Source organism: Amblyraja radiata, chromosome 25 (genome assembly GCF_010909765.2).
Source record: "Amblyraja radiata isolate CabotCenter1 chromosome 25, sAmbRad1.1.pri, whole genome shotgun sequence".
NCBI classification, from domain to species: Eukaryota; Metazoa; Chordata; class Chondrichthyes; order Rajiformes; family Rajidae; genus Amblyraja; species Amblyraja radiata.
This window is the reverse complement of record NC_045980.1, coordinates 24,418,395-24,440,273: the sequence shown is the minus strand read 5'-3', so window position 1 is coordinate 24,440,273 and position 21,879 is coordinate 24,418,395. Positions and strand designations below refer to the sequence as shown.

General features: G+C 47.8%; 1 protein-coding gene across 2 annotated transcripts in view; it reads left to right on the top strand.

Moving 5' to 3' along the window:
* The window catches only part of ess2 (ess-2 splicing factor homolog), a 43,558-nt gene that overhangs the window by 459 nt on the left and 21,220 nt on the right, over window positions 1-21,879 (top strand). For both annotated transcript variants that reach the window (XR_004415714.1, XM_033043503.1), the window contains exons 2-8: window positions 2,309-2,477; window positions 4,079-4,174; window positions 4,284-4,441; window positions 5,140-5,257; window positions 16,890-17,020; window positions 18,573-18,675; window positions 20,245-20,357. Coding sequence is in view for 1 of the 2 variants with exons in the window: in XM_033043503.1 (XP_032899394.1) it covers window positions 2,309-2,477; window positions 4,079-4,174; window positions 4,284-4,441; window positions 5,140-5,257; window positions 16,890-17,020; window positions 18,573-18,675; window positions 20,245-20,357 (888 nt within the window). In the remaining variant the exon portion in view is untranslated. The remainder of the gene's footprint in view (window positions 1-2,308; window positions 2,478-4,078; window positions 4,175-4,283; window positions 4,442-5,139; window positions 5,258-16,889; window positions 17,021-18,572; window positions 18,676-20,244; window positions 20,358-21,879) is intronic.

Sequence of the window (21,879 nt, the reverse complement as noted above, 5' to 3'; positions counted from 1 at the left end):
ATCTAGTCCTGTAATGTTTTGGTATATCCAGAACCCTTGAGTGTTTCTGGAATCAAATCTTACTGTCTGAATACTGGCTTATGTGATGGTTGGATCTGAGGAAGAAGCTTAGATGGGCGATCCATTCACTTCTGACTGAACAGTTCTGAACACTTCAGCATTTTCAAAAGGTTTCAAATGTCTTTTATTGTCACATGCACCAATTAAGGCGCTGTGATATGCAAATTACCATATAGCCATATATTTAAAAAAAGCAACAAGACACACAACTACATAAAAGTTAACATAAACATCCACCACAGCTGATTCCCCATATTCCTCACTGATGGAAGGCAAAAAAGTCCAAATTCTTCCTCTTTATTCTCCCACGGTCGGGGCAGTCAAACCATCCTTCGGGGGGCGATCGAATATCCCGCAGCTGGCGGTCGAAGCACCCGTGTCGGGGCGGTCGAAGCTCTGTGGGTTGGAGTTCCCAACGTCGGTCTCATAGAAACATAGAAAATAGGTGCAGGAGGAGGCCATTCGGCCCTTCGAGCCAGCACCGCCATTCATTGTGATCATGGCTGATCGTCCCCTATCAATAACCCGTGCCTGCCTTCTCCCCATATCCCTTAACTCCACTAGCCCCTAGAGCTCTATCTAAATCTCTCTTAAATCCATCCAGTGATTTGGCCACCACTGCCCTCTGTGGCAGGAAATTCCATAAATTCACAACTTTCTGGGTGAAAAAGTTTTTTCTCACCTCAGTCTTAAATGACCTCCCGTTTATTCTAAGACTGTGGCCCCTGGTTCTGGACTTGCCCAACATTGGGAAAATTTTTCCTGCATCTAGCTTGTCCAGTCCTTTTATAATTTTATATGTTTCTATAAGATTCCCCCTCATCCTTCTAAACTCCAGTGAATAAAAGCCTAGTCTTTTCAATCTTTCCTCATATGACAGTCCCACCATCCCAAGGATCAATCTCGTGAACCTATGCTGCACTGCCTCAATCACAAGGATGTTCTTCCTCAAATTAGGAGACCAAAACTGGACACAATACTCCAGATGTGGTCTCACCAGAGCCCTATACAACTGCAGAAGAACCTCTTTACTCCTATACTGAAATCCTCTTGTTATGAAGGCCAACATTCAATTAGCTTTCTTCACTGCCTGCTGTACCTGTAAGCCAACTTTCAGTGACCGGTGTACATGGACGCCCAGGTCTCGCTGCACCTCCCCCTTACCTAACCTAACCCAATTGAGATAATAATCTGCCCCCTTGTTTTTGCCACCAAAGTGGATAACCTCACATTTATCTATATTATACTGCATCTGCCACGCATCTGCTCACTCGCTCAACCTGTGTATATGTTCCACACCATACACAGAACATATAGTAAGGAGCTGCTGGAGACCAGCGCTAGATGCACTAAAGACCACAAGATAATCTGCATACATAATATGGTTCACTAAAATATTACCAATCATGCACACAGTATTACAAGCTTTGAATTGTTTGGACAGATCATCAATATAAAGATTAAAAAGGACGGGACAAAATCCTTGTCTAACACCTTTGCTAACCCCAAATGGTGTCAGACAATTTCCTTGGTTACTAAAATTATACTGTTTCAAAAATGGCACTGCAAAAATTATACTGTTTCAAAGATAGCACTGCAAGATAATCTGACATTCAACAATACCATTGGGAAATTCCATAGTCATAATGGCGTCCAAACACAACCTTGCATAAGCTCATCTGCTCCTGAAATCCTTATCCTTATCCTTGCTGGACTATCTACCTCTTTCCTGGCTGGCTTCGCTTGATCTACTCTCAGTAGAGTTGAAGTCATTTAAAACCCTATTGCCTCTTTGCTAACCTGGGCCAGGCTTTGCTCACCTGTGCTCACTTATCTATACAGAGGGTAGTGCCTCAATTTTCAAATCTTCAGCTTTCATTTAAAATCCCTCCACAGAATTGCCCCGATCTGTAAACTTCCCCTGCAGATTAACTGGTAATGGCAGACTCGTGTTCTTCCATCACTGAACATTTCACATTCCTGACTTCAGTCATTTAACCTATGACATCCGATGCTTTGGTATTCTCTCTCAAAACCCTATTGAAACCTTCTCTCTCTCCTTCGTAGCTGTTTGTATCCATTACCTTTGACGGGGTTTTGTTAGCTGTCCAAATATCTCCTTTATACAGTACAATGTCAATCCTTGTGCTTGTTAAAACTTCTGTAAAGTACAATGGAACTCTTTTTGCTGGGTTATAAATGTAAAAGTAATTGTGTTATACACCTCTGATTATCACACTTTCAACAGAATTTGGGGAAAATTATCCAGCGTGATTTTTTCCCTGATGTCATAAAATTAAATGCTCAGAGGGAGTTTTTGGAGGCTGAAGAGAGTGGCGACATGGAAAAGATGCGGGAAATAACCATAAAATTTGGCTCTTCACTTGGAAAACCAAGTCTGGTGACTCCTGCCCCATGTAAGTACTTCTCTTAATTCTTGCTCATTGCATGAAAAAAATCTTTATATAAGTGACTGACTTCTGCTTCTGCTCTGATTCTGGTGGTGCAAGCTCTTTCTATGCCTCAAGACTGTCTCTACTGCACTTGCACCAAAGCTAGTCTTAGTCAGTGGCCTTGGAATTGGAATAACTATTTTAAGATTGAAGTTGTGCCCATCTGCTCTTGTCCAGGCATCCCCTTCTAACAACTGAAGGCAAGGCAGAGTGTAAGAGAGGCTTGGGCAGCAGGAGTATTCAGTATGGACACTGGTCAGGGCAGGTAGGAGATGCTGTTAGTAAATTGAGTTGGAAATATTGGATGGCAACCATGGCTTTGCAAAGTGCAGCTTGGATGAAAATAGAATGGGTTCTGCTGATCGTCCTTATGATTAAAGGCTTTATGGACCTTGCTCTGAATGTTTACTTACAATAGTCAGACCAGGACATGGGTGTGAGTGGCAAAACGTAGGTAAAGCTGAAAAGATGCAAAATGTACAAAAATTATTTGTTCTATAAATGTAGTGAAAGACTACAGTCTTTTCATTGCTGCATGATTCCAATATTGTGAGGAGGTCAGACTTTAATACTAGTCTGGGTAGGAAGGTAGGAGATCTTCATTTACGAAGGAGCAAGTTGACCATTCAGATCGCAACAAAGTATAATCTTGGATTGGGAGAATGATATCAGTCTGAATGATCGAGAGGTTGGGTGTTAGTTTCTCAACGTGTATGCCACACAAGGAGGGAAGGCAGGGGTCCAATGTGAAACTGGGAGGCATGATCGGAGGTTTGTAAAATACAGTGACGCAGGTAGTAGAGATGGAAGAGCAGCATCTAATTCACGGAGGGAGAGTGTGTGTGACTTTGGGGTATTAGATGGGAAGGTGTCAATTTGAGGGGGTAGGTCTGGTTTTGGTTGGTGAGTGGACACGTTTCATTGAGCGCGGCGCAGGAGTGGAAGATGGAATGCATCAGTCCGAGAGAGAGGGCAGGAGTATAACAGTCATGTGTGTGAGCATATCCTGCTCTCCCACACAGACTGAAAAGCATCTTCCTTCTCACTCGGAATTAGAATGACTATATTAAGATTGAAGTTGTGCTCTATCTGCCCTGGAACAGGCATACAGGATGATTTTCACTCCGAGAGAGTGTGGGGTGGCACCTGACTCTTTGGGAGGGGCTGAATCAAGTAGCTGTGTGATCATCTGTCTGGCACTTAGAGAAGGAGGATGTCGGTCTGGGAGGGAGGAAGTAATGATGCTGGGGAGTGTTGGGGAAAGTGTGGGAGGGTCAGGGTGTTACGGTAGGAAGGAGGGCGGGTGTCATTTTGTGGAGGGAGGGGTTGGATGGGTTTCAGTGTTGGAAGTTCAGAGATCCAGGAAAGATGGCGGTCTGGAGTATGTTTATTGAGGGTGGGAGTTAAGGTGCTGGGTAGTTGTGGAATTGAGTGGTTGTGAAAGGGGCCGACGGTAGGCATATATCAGAGGGAAGTGAAGAGTGTATTTTCAGGAGGATTGTGAGGGGTTCTGTGCATTAATCGTGCAATGTTCTGAATCTTGCCCTTATTTCAATGTCCTGCAGATCACACACCAGGTTCTTTTGAAACGCCAGAAGGTCTCTCGTGTTCTCCTTCACAGAATAAAACCAGAACAGGTGCAAAGTCCACAGGCAATGAAGGTAAATTTGACGTGAAATATGTTTAATTTTTAATAAGTATAAACTGTTCGATGTCTTCTGATGTTGCCTCCGTATCTTGCTTCACTTTATTGAATTTCTCATTTTGCAGGGGAGAAGAAAGAAGAGGAGTTGCCAACACTGGACACCTACTTGGGGAAAAGTACCAGCGAAGATAATGCCTCCTTCAATCAAATTATGGATCTTGCTGATGAGAAGAATAGGATTAAACATGCTTGGCTTTATGAGGCAGAGGAGCTATCAAACCAGGTGCAGTCTCCTCCCTGACCCTCACCATCCAAATAGTGTTTAATTAGTGTGTTTATTTACAAGTGTCTTTCGTAGCGGGGACTCCAGGAGTCCAGCCAAGAATGAGGCCAAAACAAAGTTATGTGAACTTTGATATTTTATCCTCTTTTGGAGTTAAATCATTGGATAACTTTGAAGAATTGGGTTGGGAATGAGGTGAGATATTCAGGGACGCTGCCTCTCTATGAACTGATACCTTGTATTCAGTTACAAAATAAGTAGCCAGGGGCAGTTGAGGGCAAGTTGCCTTGATCGCCTTTGTTGACCGATTACCAATCATGCAGATCATGCCTCTCCTCTTTTCTAACTTTCTTCTTTCACATGCCCAACCCCGTCTCCCCCACAATGTCTGAAGAAGGGTCTTGACCTGAAACATCACCTATCTATGTTCTCCAGGGATGCTGCCTGACCTGTTGAGTTACTCCAGCACTTTGTGTATTAACCAGCATCTGCAGTTCTTTGTTTCAATGGGAACAGGATGGGTTTGTGGAGAATAAATCCCTTTGATACAAGGTAATAACAGATCTGAAATATTGCAGTAATCTCCCCTGTGAGGGAGGTTGTTTCTCGTTAATGTATGTGGAAGATATGAAGCCCTTTGAGGAATGCCATAGATGCTCTCTCACCAAAACCATAGATGATGGTGGATCTCATTGCAGGGCCATGAAGAAATGTTGGCGCTACCATCACCTGACGACCTGGCCATTGAGGATAGAAGAGCAGGAGTAAAAACCTGGAGGTATAAAGCCAAGAACAGTCTGATGTATTACCCAGAAGGTAAGCAGTGGATGAATAATCCTATTTAAATTCTCTGAGCTGAGCCCAGTCTCTTTATAATTTGGGTATTGATACCAGCTGGATCATATGCTCACTGTCACCTATAGCCTGTGCCCTGTTCCTGCCAACACTGGGGTAAGAAAGAGGGGAGAGGTTATGTCACACATAGGTCTTCAAAGTGATTTTCGAAGAATTGTTAAAAATGTGAACATATTTGGAGTGAGTGCCATGGAATGACACGATCATTCTCCACTGATCCAAATATTTGTATGTCGTCAGTCCTTCTGTAGTTTGCCTGGAAATGGCTACAAAGTCTCTGTTAATCTTGCTTACAATGAAACAGAAAGAAGGGCCTAGATTTAGTCTAGTTGAGAGATACAATAATAATAATAATGCATTTTATTTGCTGGCGCCTTTCTGGACACCCAAGGACACCTTACAGGACATAAAATCACAATGCATTTATCAATATTAAAATCAAGTTGATTAAAAACAAAAAAAACAAAAAATACACAAAACATTTTAAGCCATTAAAATCAGGGTGAACATGGTGGAAGTTATGTCGGGTATGCTAATCTAAACAGGTGTGTTTTGAGTTGTGATTTGAATTGATCGATAGTGTCCAGGTGACGGATGGGAGGTTGGAGAGTGTTCCAGAGACGTGGGGCAGAGCAGCTGAAGGCTCTGGCACCCATGGTGCTGAGTCTAAATGTGGGGACAGTTAAAATTGCAGCTGAGGAGGAACGAAGTGACCGGGAAGGAGTGTATGGTAGCAGCAGGTCAGAGAGGTATTGGGGAGCAAGGCGGTGTAGGGCTTTGAAGGTCAGCAGTAAAATCTTGTAGTTAATCCGGTGGTGCACAGGGAGCCAGTGGAGCTGAGTGAGGATGGGTGTGATGTGGTGCGGGTGATGATCCGGGCTGCAGAGTTCTGAATGCATTGGAGGCGATGAAGAAGTTTATTGGAGGTGCAAGTGAGGAGGGCGTTGCAGTAATCGATGCGGGATGTGACCAGAGCGTGGATGAGGACTTTTGTATTGTCTTTGGAGAGGGAGGGGAGGGGCGGAGTCTGGAGATGTTGCGGAGATGAAAGTATGCAGAGCGTGTGATATTGCTGATGTGGGGGCCAAAGGAAAGTGTACTGTCCAGAATGACGCCGAGACTTTTGACATGGGAGGAGGTGGGTATGGGTGAGCCATCAACTGAAATGGTGAACGGGTGGGTTTTGGAGAGTATGGACTTTGAGCCAATTAGCATGATTTCTGTTTTATTTCCATTGAGTTTTAGAAGGTTGAGTGACATCCAGTTGCTGATAGCTTGAAGACAGGTGGTGAGGGCAGTTGGGGGAAGGGAGGTGTTTGGTTTTGTGGAGAGGTAAAGTTGTGTATCATCGGCAGTGAAAATTGATTCCAAAATGACGGAGAATATTGCCAAGAGGTTGAATATAGATGATAAAAAGCAGTGGCCCCAGCACCGATCCCTGAGGAACACCATGGGTGACTGTGGCAGTTGTGGATGTGACTTTATTTCCCTGGATGAACTGTTTTCTGTCATGTAGACAGGACCTGAACCAAAGTAGTGCATTGTTGTTGATGCCGGTGGCAGATAGACGTTCCAGAAGAATTGGGTGGGAGATGGTGTCAAAGGCTGCTGTGAGGTCGAGGAGGATCAGAATGGATAAGTGACTGGTGTCAGCTGCGAGAAGGAGATCATTTGTAATTTTTACCAAGGCTGTTTCAGTGCTGTGATTGTGGCGAAAACCGGACTGAATTGGTTCATAGAGGTTATTGTTTTGAAGGTGGACTTGAAGTTGTGTCGCTACTGTCCTTTCCAGAAGTTTAGTGATGAATGGGAGGTTGGAGATGGGGCGATAGTTACAGCGTGGAAACAGGCCCTTCGGCCCACTTAGTCCGCGCCAACCACCAAACCCCGCACACTAAATCTATCCTACACACACTAGGGACAACTTACAATTATACCAAGCCAATTAACCTACAAACCTCTACGTCTTTGGAGTGTGTGAAGAAACTGGAGATACCAGAGAAAACCCACACAGGTCACAGGGAGAACGTACAGACAAGCACCCATGGTCAGGATCAAACCCCGGGTCTCTGATGCTGTAAGGCAGCAACTCTACCACTGCGCCACCGTTCCGCCCAGATTGGTGACCACCTGCTCCTGCTGGTATGATCGCGATCTTTTAATATTGCCAGGTTAAGAATTTTCCAGCTGCTAGAATCGTGTCAGTACCTCGTTATCCATGTGAATATTAGATGTCTAATATTTTCATGTGAATATTAGATGTCTATAAAATACAATGGCAATACTGAAAGCTAGGCATTTAGCCTTCGAGTAGAATTTATTGATGAGGAGTATTGGCAATAGGTTTTCTTAACCATGCTGCCTGATTTTGAAAATAGTCCAGAATAATGGAAGGAAAGTTTATGTCCGATGATTTTAGTAAATTTGTTTCTGGAAATGGATTGTCGCTCAATAGGGAGATTTCCATTTTTACATGGAGGCCAAAATTAGTTGGAATATATCTCGTGCTACAAACAATAAAGGGTTGTTAAGTGAGAGAAATCTGAGTTTTCCAGCTCACAGGCTTCCAATTATTTCACTGCAGCACCCGAGGTATTATCCATAAATGAATTGCGTAAATCTGGGCGTGGGTTCCAGCTCCTGCTATCAAAGTTTTAGAAACATAACATAGAAAAATAGGTGCAAGAGTAGGCCATTCGACCGTTCGAACCAGCGCTGCCATTCAATATGATCATGACTGATCATCTAAAATCAGTACCCCATTCCTGCTTTTTCCCCATATCCCTTGATACCTTTAGCCCTAAGAGCTAAATCCAACTCCCTTGAAAACATCCAGTGAATTGGCCTCCACTGCCTTCTGTGGCAGAGAATTCCACAGATTCACAACTCTCTGGGTGAAGACATTTTCCCTCACCTGTCCTAAATGGCCCACCCCTTATTCTTAAACAGTGACCCCTGGTTCTGGACTCCCCCAATATCAGGACCATTTTTCCTGCATCTTGCCTGTCCAATCCTTTAAGAATTTTATGTTTCTATAAGATACCCTCTCATCCTTCTAAATTCCAGAGAATACAAGCCCAGTCGACCCATTCTTTTATCATATGTCAGTCCCGCCATCTCGGGAATTAACCTGGTGAACCTACGCTGTCCTCAATAGCAATAAGGTCCTTCCTCAAATTAGGAGACCAAAATTGCACACAATACTCCAGGTGCGGTCTCACCAGGGCCCTGTACAACTGCAACTGGACCTCCTTACTCCTAAACCCAAATCCTCTCACAATGAAGGCCAACATGCCATTAGCTTTCTTCACTGCCTGCTGTACCTGCATGCTTACTTTCAGTGACTAATATACAAGCACACCCAGGTCTCGTTGCACCTCGCCTTTTCCTAATCTGACACCATTCAGATAATAATCTGCCTTCCTGTTCTCGCCACTAAAGTGGATAACCTCACATTTATCCACATTTTGCTGCATCTGCCATGCATCTGCCCACTCACCCAACCTACCCAAGTCACCCTGCAGCATCCTCATCGCAACTCACACTGCCACCCAGCTTTGTGTCATCCGCAAACTTAGAGATGTCACATTTAATTTCCCTCGTCTAAATCGTTAATATATATTATAAATAACTAGGGTCCCAGCACCGAGTCTTGGGGCACACCACTAGTTTTGGGTAGGTTATGTGTGTAGTAGGACTTCTGTCCTGGAGTTTAAGTCCTCACCTTGTGTGCGTTGATCTAAAAACAGGCCAGAATTCCATTACAGGTGCACAACCTTTTATCCGAAAGCCTTGGGACCAGACACTTTTCGTAATTTGGAATTTTTCGGCTTTCGGAATGGAAGATTTTTAGCGTAGATTTTAACGGCTGGCTCAGTGGTAGAGTGCTCGGCTCATATCCGCAAGGTCGCGAGTTTGCGCCTCGATCCCGGCAGTTACTCGATCGCGAGTTTGAGTCTTCAATGTAGTTTTTTCTTGCAGAATAGGAGAGAATAGGGAGGGTTAGGCTGGGATCATCCTCTGCGAGATGATCTTAGTGCGGGAGACAAGTGTAGGAGAGGTGTACTGACTGTGTGGGCAGAACTTTGGAAGTGATTGCCCACCATTCTCAAAAGCCGCTGTGTCTCCCTGTCCCTCCAACTCCAGAGGAATCCGCTCCCCGATGGGCCGCTATGGCGACAAGTGGCAGTTCGCCCACAGCCCGAGCTGCGCCATCCCAAGAACAAGACGTACCTTGCACACCATCAGCTTCTGCCCCTACGGGGAGCGTGTTCCTCTGGAGTTGGAGTGGGGCTGGGCTGGAGTTGCTGATCTGGGATCTCCGTGCTTGCAGTGGGCCTGGGGGTCGGTGTCCCGATGAGGGGGCGCAGCTCGGGCTGTGGGCGAACTGCCACTTGTCGCCGTAGCGGCCCATCGGGGAGCGGCTTCTGGTGATCCTGACGTCTCTTAGCTCCTGTCCAGGGGGGTGGCCGGAGACGTCAGGACCAACAGGAACCCGCTCCCCGATGGTCCGCTACAGCGACAAGTGGCAGTTCGCCCACAGCCCGAGCTGCGCCACCTCATCAGCAACCCGGGTTCCTCTGGAGTTGGAGCGAGGCTGGGCTAGAGTTGCTGCTGGCTGTGAGTCTCTGGGATCTCCGTGCTTGCAGTCGGTGTCCCGTTGGTCCTGACGTCACCGGCCACCCCCCTGGACAGGAGCTGAGACTGGGAACTGTACCGCCCTTGCCCCCTCCCTCTGCAACTGCAAACAACCCCACTCTCCTGCTCACCTGCAAGGGCGGTACAGTTCCCAGTCTCAGCTCCTGTACAGGGGGGTGGCCGGAGACGTCACAGCCCGAGCTGCGCCCCCTCATCCGCAACCCCAAGAACAAGACGTACCTTGCACACCATCAGCTTCTGTCCCTACGGGGAGCGTGTTCCTCTGGAGTTGGAACGGGGCTGGGCTGCTGCTGGCTGTGGGTCTCTGGGATCTCCGTGCTTGCAGTGGGCCTGGGGGTCGGTGTCCTGTTGGTCTTAACGTCTCCGGTGACTGGCATTGACCTGCTGGCATCGCCGACGTGAAGACAGTGCAAAGCCCCTGTAAAGAGGCGTATAAACACACTGTGTCTTTACTACTATTTATTGGTAATACACAAACGTTGCTGCCCTAGCTGTACGTGGTCTGTCACGGGAACTAGAGAGAGAGATCATGGGTGGGGAGGTTGCAATTATACTTCTGATATGGGGAGTGGTTAGTAGTGGTGAGGTCACTATATTAAAGGTACATGCACATGTCATCTACATCCTTCCCCTTGGAGACAAGGAGCAATACAGTAGTGACGGGGCGACCACGTCTCGTACGCTACGAGCAGGTAAGCAAACAGTTAAACTAACAGTTTTCTAGCAGCTAAGCAAATTCACCATAGCGGACAGGCGGCTTAACCAGCCGGCCGGACCGGGTACGCAGCTCGCCATCTCCCCCCTCTGCAGGAAGAGCAGGGGCCGGAGCGGGAGCGGGCGACCGAACCGGGGACCCTGGAGGAGAAAGAGGAGGCGGAGGCCGAGGAGGGGATGCAGGCGCAGCTGCGGGTGGACGGGCAGGCGAACGAGGGCTGGCAGGTGGAGAGCGGGGCTGGAAGAGCTGAGATGGCAGGGTCCGAGGCATGCGTGGGGCGGCAGGCAGCGTGGCGGACAACGGGGGGGGGAGAAAGGGTCGGCAGGTGGTGGTGGTGGCTCGTTGACAAGTCGCAGATGTTGGCGGGACCGGCGGTAGATGGTACCGTCGTGGTCGACCAGGTAGGACCGCGGCGAACCAGCATTACCGACGATGGTGGCAAGCTTGGAGTGACCGGAGAGGGACTGCATCCGCACGACTTGACCGGGGAATAGACGAGGGAGGGGACGGCAGGACCTGTCGTGGGAGCGCTTTTGCACATCGTGCTTGAGGGCAATGTGTTCCTGGACAGCAGCGGGCCGGAGAACAGAGGGCACGAGGGACCGCTGGGTCACAGGGAGTGGAGGTCTCGTGGTGCGAGACATCAGTCGCTGAGCTGGCGAGCCCAAGGCAGGGTCGCGGGAGATGTTTCGAAGATTGAGGAGGGCCAGGTAAAAGTCGGAGTTGGACAGTCTGCAATGCTCCAGCAAGTCTTTAGCACTGCAGACAGCGCGCTCCGCCAGGCCGTTGCTCTGCGGGTACTCTGGACTGCTGGTGTAGTGTCGGAAGTTCCAGCTGGCAGCGAAACCCCGAAACTCGGCACTGGTGAACTGGCTGCCGTTGTCAGATTGGAGGCTCGCCGGGGAGCCGAAAATGGCGAAGTGGCGGCGCAGCTTCCCGATGACGGCCAAAGAGGTGAGGGAGTGCAGCTGGTCGACCTCGAACCAGCTGGAATAAGAGTCAACGAGGACCAGGAAGTGTTTGCCACGCCACTCGTAAAGGTCAGTGGCGACAGCCATCCAGGGCAGTTCAGGGGCAGGCTGTTGCAGAAGCGGCTGGCGTTGCTGATGGGGAGCGAGGCTGTTGCAGGTAGAGCAGGCGGAGACCCTCTCCCGGATGTCTAGGGCCATGCCGGGCCAGTAGAACTGACTCTGGGCATGGGACAGAGTGGCCTCGGCCCCAGGATGACCGCGGTTGGCGGACTGAAAGTAGTGGTCACACAGCGCAGCAGGCACCACAACCTTGTGTCCCTTCACCACCACGCCGTCGTGCAGTACGAGCTCGTCACGGACCAGGAAGTAGGGCACGGCACCGGCCGGCAAGGATGAAAGACGGTCTGGCCAGCCCTGCCGGATGACGTCTGCAAGCTGCTGCAGGGCAGGGTCCTTGGCAGTGTGCTTGACCAGGGACTGCATCTGCTGTGAAGGCACAATGTTAACGTTAAGCACCATCAGGTCAGACGATTCGTATGGGTGGCGATCAGTGGACGATAGTGGCGCGCGGGACAACGTGTCGGCCACGTACATGTCCTTGCCCTTGCGATACACAATTTTAAAAGTGAAGCGCTGGAGCTGCATCATCATGCGCTGCAACCGGGAAGAGGCAACGTGGATTGGCTTGTTTAGGATGGTGACCAACGGCTGGTGGTCGGTCTCGAAGTTGTTGCCCAGAATGTAGTCCTTGAACTTGGAGCAAGCAAATACCACGGCAAGCAGTTCCTTCTCAATCTGAGCGTAGCGCTGCTCGGCAGGGGTCATGGTGCGGGACGCATAGGAAACGGGCAGCTGCAGGCCATCGTGGAGCTGCAGGCAGGCGGCACCAAGACCGAATTTGGAAGCGTCGCAGGTGAGAACGGTGGGACGCTTTAGATCGAAGAACTTAAGAGTGGGGGTACTGACCAGTCTAGACTTCAGGATGTCGAAAGCTTTTTGGTGATGTGGGAACCAGGCCCAGGCAGTGTCCTTCTTGATTAGCTCGCTCAGGGGCGCACTCAGCTCGCTGAGGTCGGGGATGAACTTCCCCAGGTAATTGACCATGCCCAAGAAACGCTGCAGGCTGGGCACGTCGGTGGGTGAGGACATCTCGGAGACAGCAGCCGTTTTTTGCGGGTCGGGCTTCAGCCCCGAGGCAGTAAAAACGTGGCCCACGTAAGTGACCTCCGGGACACGGAACCGGCACTTCTTTGGGTTGAGCTTGAGGTTGATTTCACGGGCCCGGTCCAGGACTTGACGGAGGTGGAGGTCGTGCTCAGCTACGTCCTTACCGTAGACCAGAATGTCGTCAACGATGATAGCACACGGCAGACCAGCAAACAGCTGTTCCATCGTTCGCTGGAACACCTCGCTGGCAGAGTTGATCTCGAATGGCATGCGGAGGAATCGGAACCTTCCGAAAGGCGTGCTGAAGGTAGTCAGGTAGGAGGACCGCTCGTCCAGCGGTAGCTGCCAGAAAGAGCTCTTGGCATCAAGGACCGAAAAGACAGTGGCCGGACCAACCTGTGCAACGACGTCCTCCACTGTTCGCATGGGGTAGTGCGGGCGTTTGATGGCCAGGTTCAGGTCCTTGGGGTTGATGCAAATGCGAATTTCACTTTTGTCCTTTTTCGCGGCAACAACCATGGTGGAGACCCACCGGGTGGGATCGCTCACCTCTTTGAGGATGCCCAAGGTGACCATGTCACGCAGCGTCGATTCCACCTTGTCCTTCATGGCGAAGGAGACGCGGTGCGGCGGGCGGATCACAGGTTCAACACTGGGGTCGACAGCAATTCTGTAGCAGCTGGGCAGCTTGCCCAGCTTATCGTCGAAACGGTCAGGGTATTCGTGCAGGGGGTCCATGAGGGTCCGCACCTGGTGGATATCACGGTGAAAGGAGACCAAGCCGAGGTCTTGGCACGCCTGGGCACCCAGCAAGGTAACGTTGTCAGAGTCTAGTAGGTAAAAAGTGAGGGGCCGAGAGGCCTTCAGGACCTTGCAGTGCAGGGTTGCCTTTCCCACAGGAACGAGCACGCCTCCCCCGTAGGCATGCAGACGGGAGTAGTCAGCAGTCACTATTTCATTTGTTCTTATCTTTTTGAAAAGGCTTGTTGACATTACATTTGTTACGGCCCCCGTGTCGATTTTCGCGGAGAAGGTCGAACCATTGACAGTAACCCGAACCGAAGGGTCCGTTATCAGTGCATGTGCATCCAAGAGTGAAAAAATGCTGGTCTCCCCCTGGGATGAACTGGTATCAGACAAAGGGAGTTTGTCAGGCTGGTACTGGGAACCAAGCTCGCTATCAGATGGAGCAAGGTTGTTTAACATTCTCCGTGGAGCGGGAACTGGTTTCCCACGGGAGCGGCAAACTGCAGAGAAATGGTTTAACTTCCTGCAAAAATTACATGTTTTGCCCAAGGCAGGGCACGCATTAAACTGATGGGAGGCAAAATTGCAGTTGGGACAACGTCGTGGGCTGTCACCCCCGGGTGCAGGGGAACCCCGTTGCCGTGGCGGGCCAGCGTACCGCCGGCGGCCAGCAGCACTGGCGAAGTTAATATCATGATCAGCAGGCGACAGTGCCGAAGTGACAGCCTCAGCCATGCGGGAGGCGTGCAGAGCCTCATCCAGAGACAGGTCGGGCTTCCGCAGAAGTTCAGCCCTTAGCTTTACATCTAGAAGGCCATATACTAGAATGTCCCGGGTCACTTGATCGGGGGTCAGTGCGTCCAGGCGACAACGCCTGGCCATGTGTCGCAACGCGGCGATATAGTTGTCGATTGACTCTCCAGGGATCTGACGCCGGCTGAACATTTTAAAACGCTCTAAGATGCAGTTAGTGGGGATGTCGCACTAAGATAAACTTAGCCATAAGACATACCGGGTCTCGAGCATCTTCATCTTCACCATAGACAAACGACTCAGATCGTTCCAGGGCATCGGGGCCAGCCAGGTTGAGGAGCAGAGAAGCCCGCATTTCAGCGGTGGCAGCAGGATGGGCGATCGTCACGTAGTGCTGGAAATCGCGTCTAAAGACACCCCACCGATGGGCAATGTCCGAGTCGAAGACAAGCACATCGGGCTTGCGGCAAGAGGTAGCCATGGCACGGGAGATGGAACAAGGGATAGGGAACTGGGTCAAAAGTAAATAAAACCCGACAAACAGGAGGCGCTGAGGTACGATTGTGACACCATGTAAAGAGTGGTATAAACACACTGTGTCTTTACTACTATTTATTGGTAATACACAAACGTTGCTGCCCTAGCTGTACGTGGTCTGTCACGGGAACTAGAGAGAGAGATCATGGGTGGGGAGGTTGCAATTATACTTCTGATATGGGGAGTGGTTAGTAGTGGTGAGGTCACTATATGAAAGGTACATGCACATGTCATCTACAGCCCCCGCGCCGGTTCAATGGGCGGGGAGCTGGAGAGGGGAGGGAAGGGGTCACACACATGGCCGGGAAGCAGAGGGATGTAGGTGGGGTGAAACTGAAGGGAGTGACAATCTGCTGCTGCCTGCCCGCTGAGTTAAAAAGTTCCCACGCAAGACTCACGATACACTGTGTATCGTGAGTCTACCGTGGGAACTTTTTAACTCAGCGGGCAGGCAGCAGCAGATTGTCAATTATTAACCCTCCCGCGCAATATACTCTCACCTTCTCTTTTATGAATGGGAATTTAGTTCCCCTTTCTTTGAGGACCGACCGGAGGTTCCGCTGTCACCTCTGCGGGCCGCCCTCGGTGAACGTCTTCAAGGACTGAAAAAATGTCCGCTATTCGGAGCTTTTCGTTATTTGGAATTTCGGATTAAAGGTTGTGCACCTGTATGAATGCTGGGGAATTTAACTTGAAGCCTTGAAATATCTGGAATAAGTGTGGAGACGGGTGTTATAAGAATTAATTAGTAAAAATGACTGACATCATTGGGTTATAGTAAAAACCAATCCGGTCTTCTAATTGTTCAGTGCAGTAAATCTGCCATCCTTATCTGTACTAATTCCATGCCCCTGCAGGCCCAAAACAATAAAGTTAATATTAACTGCTCTTTGAATCACTCGATTCAAAGGTTATTTGGAATAGGCTGTAAATTTTGTCTGTGCCAATGTTTTTACATTTTATAAATGAATATTAATAAAAGGAAAAAAAACCGGCACATTTCAAAAAAAAATTTTTCCTTGCCCTCAGATCTATCACCATTCACTTAACCCTGGCCCTCGCCTTCTCCAACTTCCTGTCAACTGGAACAATTTTTTACTTTGAACACTTATCTAATCTCCTCTCAGGTTTACCAAGCTAACTCCACCTCCACATACTGTCACGGACTGATGCTCATTGTTACTGGAACCAGTCCAGTGACTCTTCACTTTCCCATGCATTCACATGTTTTCTACAGTGCTTTCCTGAAAGCACAGACAAATTACTAGTCAGATCCCAGTTTAATGGAGATTTAAAAAAACGTTTTGTTGGTTTTGTACCGTAGGCATAAAGCCCAAGTACTATTTGTCTTAGTTTTCTCTCAACCATTGCAATGTTTTCCTTAATTAGTGTCACATCACTTCCATTCATTCTTTTCCAAACTGTCTTAACATTCCCATCAATTTTATTCCTGAACATGTCCACCAACCCTGCCCTGATTTTCCTACAATCCACCTACACTGGACAAAATTGACAGTAAGTAATTAATCTACCAACCAACGCATCTTTGGGATTTGGAAACTGGAGCACCCGAGTTGCTCGGGCTGTGGAGTTGCATGGCTTCCAACTGCACCAGTGTGCTTCACCTGCTTTTGCCTCCAGCCTCCTTTTGATCGTCTTCTTGCGTATGGAGTGCACAGCCTAAAGTTGTAAGACAACTTATTCTGTTTGTGCACGCCAAGTTGATTGCATTCGTCGAAACAGGGTGGACCATGTGAAGCTTGCAGTCTCCCACCCCTCTCCTTTTGTTCACCATTTCTAATGGTTTTGTTCTTTCTATATTTTATCTGATTACTTTATTAAAGGTATGTGTTAAGTAATATTTGACACCTCTTGGCTTAATCTCTATCTGAAGGGGCAAAGAAACAAATGTGTACAATTGCCAATCGGTTGCCTATCTGCTTTGCTTAAAAAGTCACTCCATAGTCATCATTCCAGTCTTTGGTTCCCCTAGAACTGTTTCTATATTCGCTCCAGTCAACTGGTTCTCTAACTTTTTTTGTAGGAGTGAAAGATGATGAACTCTTCAAGAAACCCCGTGAAGTGATTCACAAAAATACCCGCTTCCAGTGTGACCCTTTCAGTCGAACCCTGAGCAAATCACAACTGCAGCAAGCGGCAGCTCTCAATGCACAGGTACGTGAATCTGGGTCTCCTTCACACCTCCTCTCTGGGGTTACACAGCTGGCTCAGGCAGACCCTTGGCTCCCTCTGTTCTTCTTGCCATCACGTTACATGCATTCAGTGTCTAGGCTTGCTCCTCCTTGCTGTCATCTCTCAGAACCCCTGCATTCTCTATTCCCAAACAACCTCATGGCACAGTGGTCAAGTTATCAGACCCCTGAGCCACACAAAGGGTTTTTGACCTGAATTGTTTACTGTTTCTCTTTTAAGATACTTCATGACTTGCTGAATTTTCCCCAATTCACTAATAGTTCAGAGATGAGTTAGATGATAGCTGTGGAATTGTGACTAATATTATGTTTTTTTTACATAAAACAACTAATTTGAATATTGAATAAGTTGGTTTTCTAAAGGCTTTCATAGTCTTTCCTCGGTCTTGTCCATTTACAACTTCAGACCACCAATGTGGTGGACTCCCAACTGTATTCTGAAATTACTCAACATGCCATTTGCTCGTATTATAACTGGGAAAAGTTTAAAACCGGTTGCATCACCTTAAATTGACCTAAGCATGGCAAAGTTGGTCTTTTTCCAATTGATCATGCAAAGTCAACAAAAACAGACAACAGTCTACATTTGTGAGGAGCAATCGCACAAACTAGTCAAGCTTCATCACAGGAGGGGTAAGATAGTGATTTCTTACAGGTCGTTATATCACTGGGCACTCTTTATTAAATCTTTCCCCTCTCATCTTAAACTTATGTCCTTTGGTTCTTGATTCCCCCAGTCTGTGGTAAAAGACTCATTCACCCTAATTATTTCCTTCATGATTTTGTACATCTACATAAGATCACCCCTCTGCCTCCTGCGCTCCACGGAATAAAGTGCTAGCCTACCCACTTGCTCCCTATTGCTCAGCCCTTCAAGTCCTGGCAACATCCTCATAACTTTTTCCAGCTTAATCCTATGGCAGGGTGATCAGAACTGGACACTGTACTCCAAGTGTGACCTCATTGACATCTTGTACAATTGTAACATAACGTCCCAACTTCTATGCTCGGTACTCTGACTGATGAAGGCCAGTGTACTGAAAGCCTCCTTTACCATCCTATCTACCTGCGATGCCACTTTCAGGGACTATGTACGTGTGTTCTTAGATCCCTCTGCTCTACAACACATTCCAGGGCCCTATAATTCACCGTGAAGGTCCTGCTCTGGTTTGAGTTATCAAAATGCAACACCACATTTATCTGCATTAAACCCCATTGGCCATTCCCCAGCCCACTTTGCCCAACAGATTAAGAGCCTGCAGTAATTGTTGATAGCCATCTTCGCTATCTACGATACCACCCACTTTAGTGTCATCCACAAACTTTTTTATCGTGCCTTTTGCATTCTCATCCAAAACGTTGATATAAACCACTAAAAGGCCCCAGCACTAATCCCTCAGGCACACCACCAGTCACAGGCCTCCGGTCTGAAATACAACCCTCCACCATCCATGAAGCTAATTCTGCATCCAGAATGATTGTATGCACTCATGTTGTCTTTTGTGTTTTTTCAGTTCAAACAGGGCAAAGTAGGGCCTGATGGGAAGGAGCTGATCCCGCAGGACACGCCCAAAGTGAATGGCTATGGCTTTGTGAAGACACCTTCTCCTGCTCCAGGCAAGAGACTCCGTTTGTTTTAAATCATCTTGTGCAGATATTCTTGTGTCACTGTTCAGAAACAATGACTGGAAAGGTAGGAGAGCATGATTGGAAGAGATTCCGATTGTATTGCAGGCCCGAACAACTCAAAAAGCAAGTAAATAATTGACCACTTAACTCGTTTTATAGTGTGATTTGAGAAATTATTATTAACACAATACACTGGAAAATGTCCTGGTTCTCCTACAGCGCTACAGAACATTCGGTTTCTCAGCAATCTTTTGGAGAGTCGATGCACCCGCGGTAATGTCCTATGTGATTGAGTCCTTTGATTTACTCACGTGAAAGGGCCATTGTAATCAGTAATGGAAAACAGCACCCTTCTAACTTTGCAGTAGGTGTCAACATCCTAAGGATATACATCCCCAAGGTTCAGAAGTATACTCACTCAGAAGTATACTCTAGCAGGTTTCCAGTCATTTAGTTTAGCGATACAGTGCAGAAACTGGCCCTTCGACCCCTGAGTACAGTACACCCTGCGGGTAAAATCGTAGAAAAGTTAAAAAATGGCTTTAAGTCATGAAGAATAAGGGGAAATAAATATTTTTCCTTTTGGAGACCAAAGCGATCTTTTGGAGAGACCAAATGTGTTTGAATGTGTTCCTTTTTTTTCCTCTCATTGAAGGCAGGACGGGTACTTCTAACATCGTAGCTGAGTGTGAAATATGGGATTTGGTCAATTTTAGAGAGGAAATATTAAGGGATTTGGCACCTTTGAATGTAGATAATCACGAGATTTAAATGGGAATTGGTTTCATTGCAATGGGCAGCTGCCATAGATTTGCAGTAGAATAGAGAGAAATTAAAGAATTACTTTCCCTGTAAGGGTCAGGGAACCCATTCTGAAAAGAAGGGCGAGGCACGAAATTCTGTTTCAAAAGAAACTGAACCGCTGTAATCTATGGATCAAGAACTGGAATGTGGGATGAGATTGGGTTTGCTGGATTTCAGCCTGTGCAGAAGCAGTGGCTTCAATAGGCTTGTTATGTCCTGTAGATTTCCATGCTTCTCTAAGCTGGAGATGCATCTCGGTTGGCTGCACTAAACATGTAAATAAAACTGATTATGTGTCCCACTCAGCTTCTGAAATCTGAGCCCTATTTTGGAAGCAGAACAAACATGCAATTGCTGTCATGTTGTGCATTCAGCACTTTAGACTGAGGATTATCTCCACTGCTTCGATTCTAATACGTGTGGAACTTAGGCTGGCTGGGTTTGTGCTGTCGGAAGCAGTAGCCTTGCTGCCTTACAACGCCAGAGACCTGGGTTCGATCCTGCTTACAGGCGCTGTCTGCATGGTGTTTGTACCTTCTTGTGACCGCATAGGAATACTCCGGCTGTTCCGGTTTCCTCCCTCATCGCAAAGACGTGCGTGTTTATAGGTTAATTGGCTGCTGTAAAATGTCCCTAGTATGTAGGATGGTGTTAGTGTACGGGGTGATCGCTGGTCGGCGTGGGCTGGAAGGGAGGGTAGTGCACTTGTTTCAGAACCTGTCATTGATTGGAGCTTGTGCCCCCTCTCCCCAGGTGTGACTGACTCGCCGATGATGACGTGGGGTGAGATTGATGGGACTCCATTACATTTGAGCGGCACAGAAAGCCCCCAAGTGGATAGGACGCCAGGGGGACCTTCATTTAAGGTACAGTAATGATGCATGCAAAAAAGGGAGTCCTTGCATATGCAAACCTTTCTTTACATTTCTGTGGTCAATCAATATTTCAACATGTTCAGATCCTGCTCCCCCTTGTTGCCTGTACATCCTGCTCCATGTTGAGTTGTGGGGTGCAGAGTGAATTATAGGATCTCTAAAATGCCAGTGACAAGAACAACTATTTATGTAGCCTTACCTGTCCAAAGGTGCTTCGCAAAAACTAACTGCAAGACATACATGGAGATTTTAGAACAAACTGGTAAGTGTGAATGGAACAAGTTTTAAGAGAGGAATCTCCAGAGTTTGAGACATTGGAAACCAAAGGCATGCATGTTAACAGTGGATGGATTACATTTAGAAATGATCAGGGATCCAGAGTATGAGCTTCGCACATTTGTGGAATTAGAAGAAATTACGGAGACTAATGGGGACTGAGAAGCCATGGGGAGAGTTGAAAACTGGAATTAGAATTCAAAAATTGGAGGCAATATGTAACTTAGAGCATTATCCTTGGTCACCTGGTGCTGACAATGCAAAGTAAAAATGGCTGCAAATTGCAGTTGGTTTTGAAATTTGGGAGAGACTTAAGTCATGTGTATCGCATTAGTGACTAAGTTCAGATTTCAACCCGCCTGGTTCTTACACTAACAACTGTAAGACAGCATGTGCAATGGGAATCATAAGAAACCGTCTACTAGTTGGAATCATATCTCATGCAAAGTGGTAAGATTGGAGATGAATCATTGCCACCCTGGTTACCATTGGAGGTGTTTCTCAGGGGAGTGTTCTTTGCCCGACCATTTTAACTGCTTCAATAATCTTTCTTCCATCATAACGTCTGAAAAGGGGATTTTTGCTGATGATTGCACAATGTTCTGTTCACAATTCCTCAGAAAAATGAATGCCCCATCTACACTAGTTCCATTTGCCCCATGCCCTTCTAAACCTTTCCTATCCATGTGCCTGTCCAAATGTCATTTTAAAATGTTGTTATAGCACTTGCCTCAACTACCTGCCTCACGTCGCAGCGGCCTCTGCAGTCCGTCTATCTTTTTTATTATTTTCTGTCTCGTTTCAATGTAGTTTTTATTTTATTTGTTTTGACGGGGTATGTGTGTGGGGGTGGGGGGGGGGGACTTTAAAATCTTTCCCCTGCATGGGAGACCCGACCTTTTCTTTGTCGCGTCTCCGTTGTCGTTGGGGCTGCAACGTGGAGCGGCCTCCAGCAGGAACGACCTGCGGCTCCAGTCGCGGAGCTGCGGACTTACGTACCATCACGAAGCTGGCCGAGTCAGGAGCGGGTGGAGCGGTGGTGGCGCGCTGCTGTGACCCGACCCCCGGAGATTTGGAGGCTCCAACCGCAGGTCTGGCAGACAGGAACACCGGGAGCCCGCGGGTCCCTACTGGGAGACCGCTTTTCGGGGCTTCCGCAACGGCGACTTCTCCCGCCCGAGTTTCGGGGTTGAAGATTACCTGGAGCGGGACCTTACATCACCGCCCCGCGCGGCTT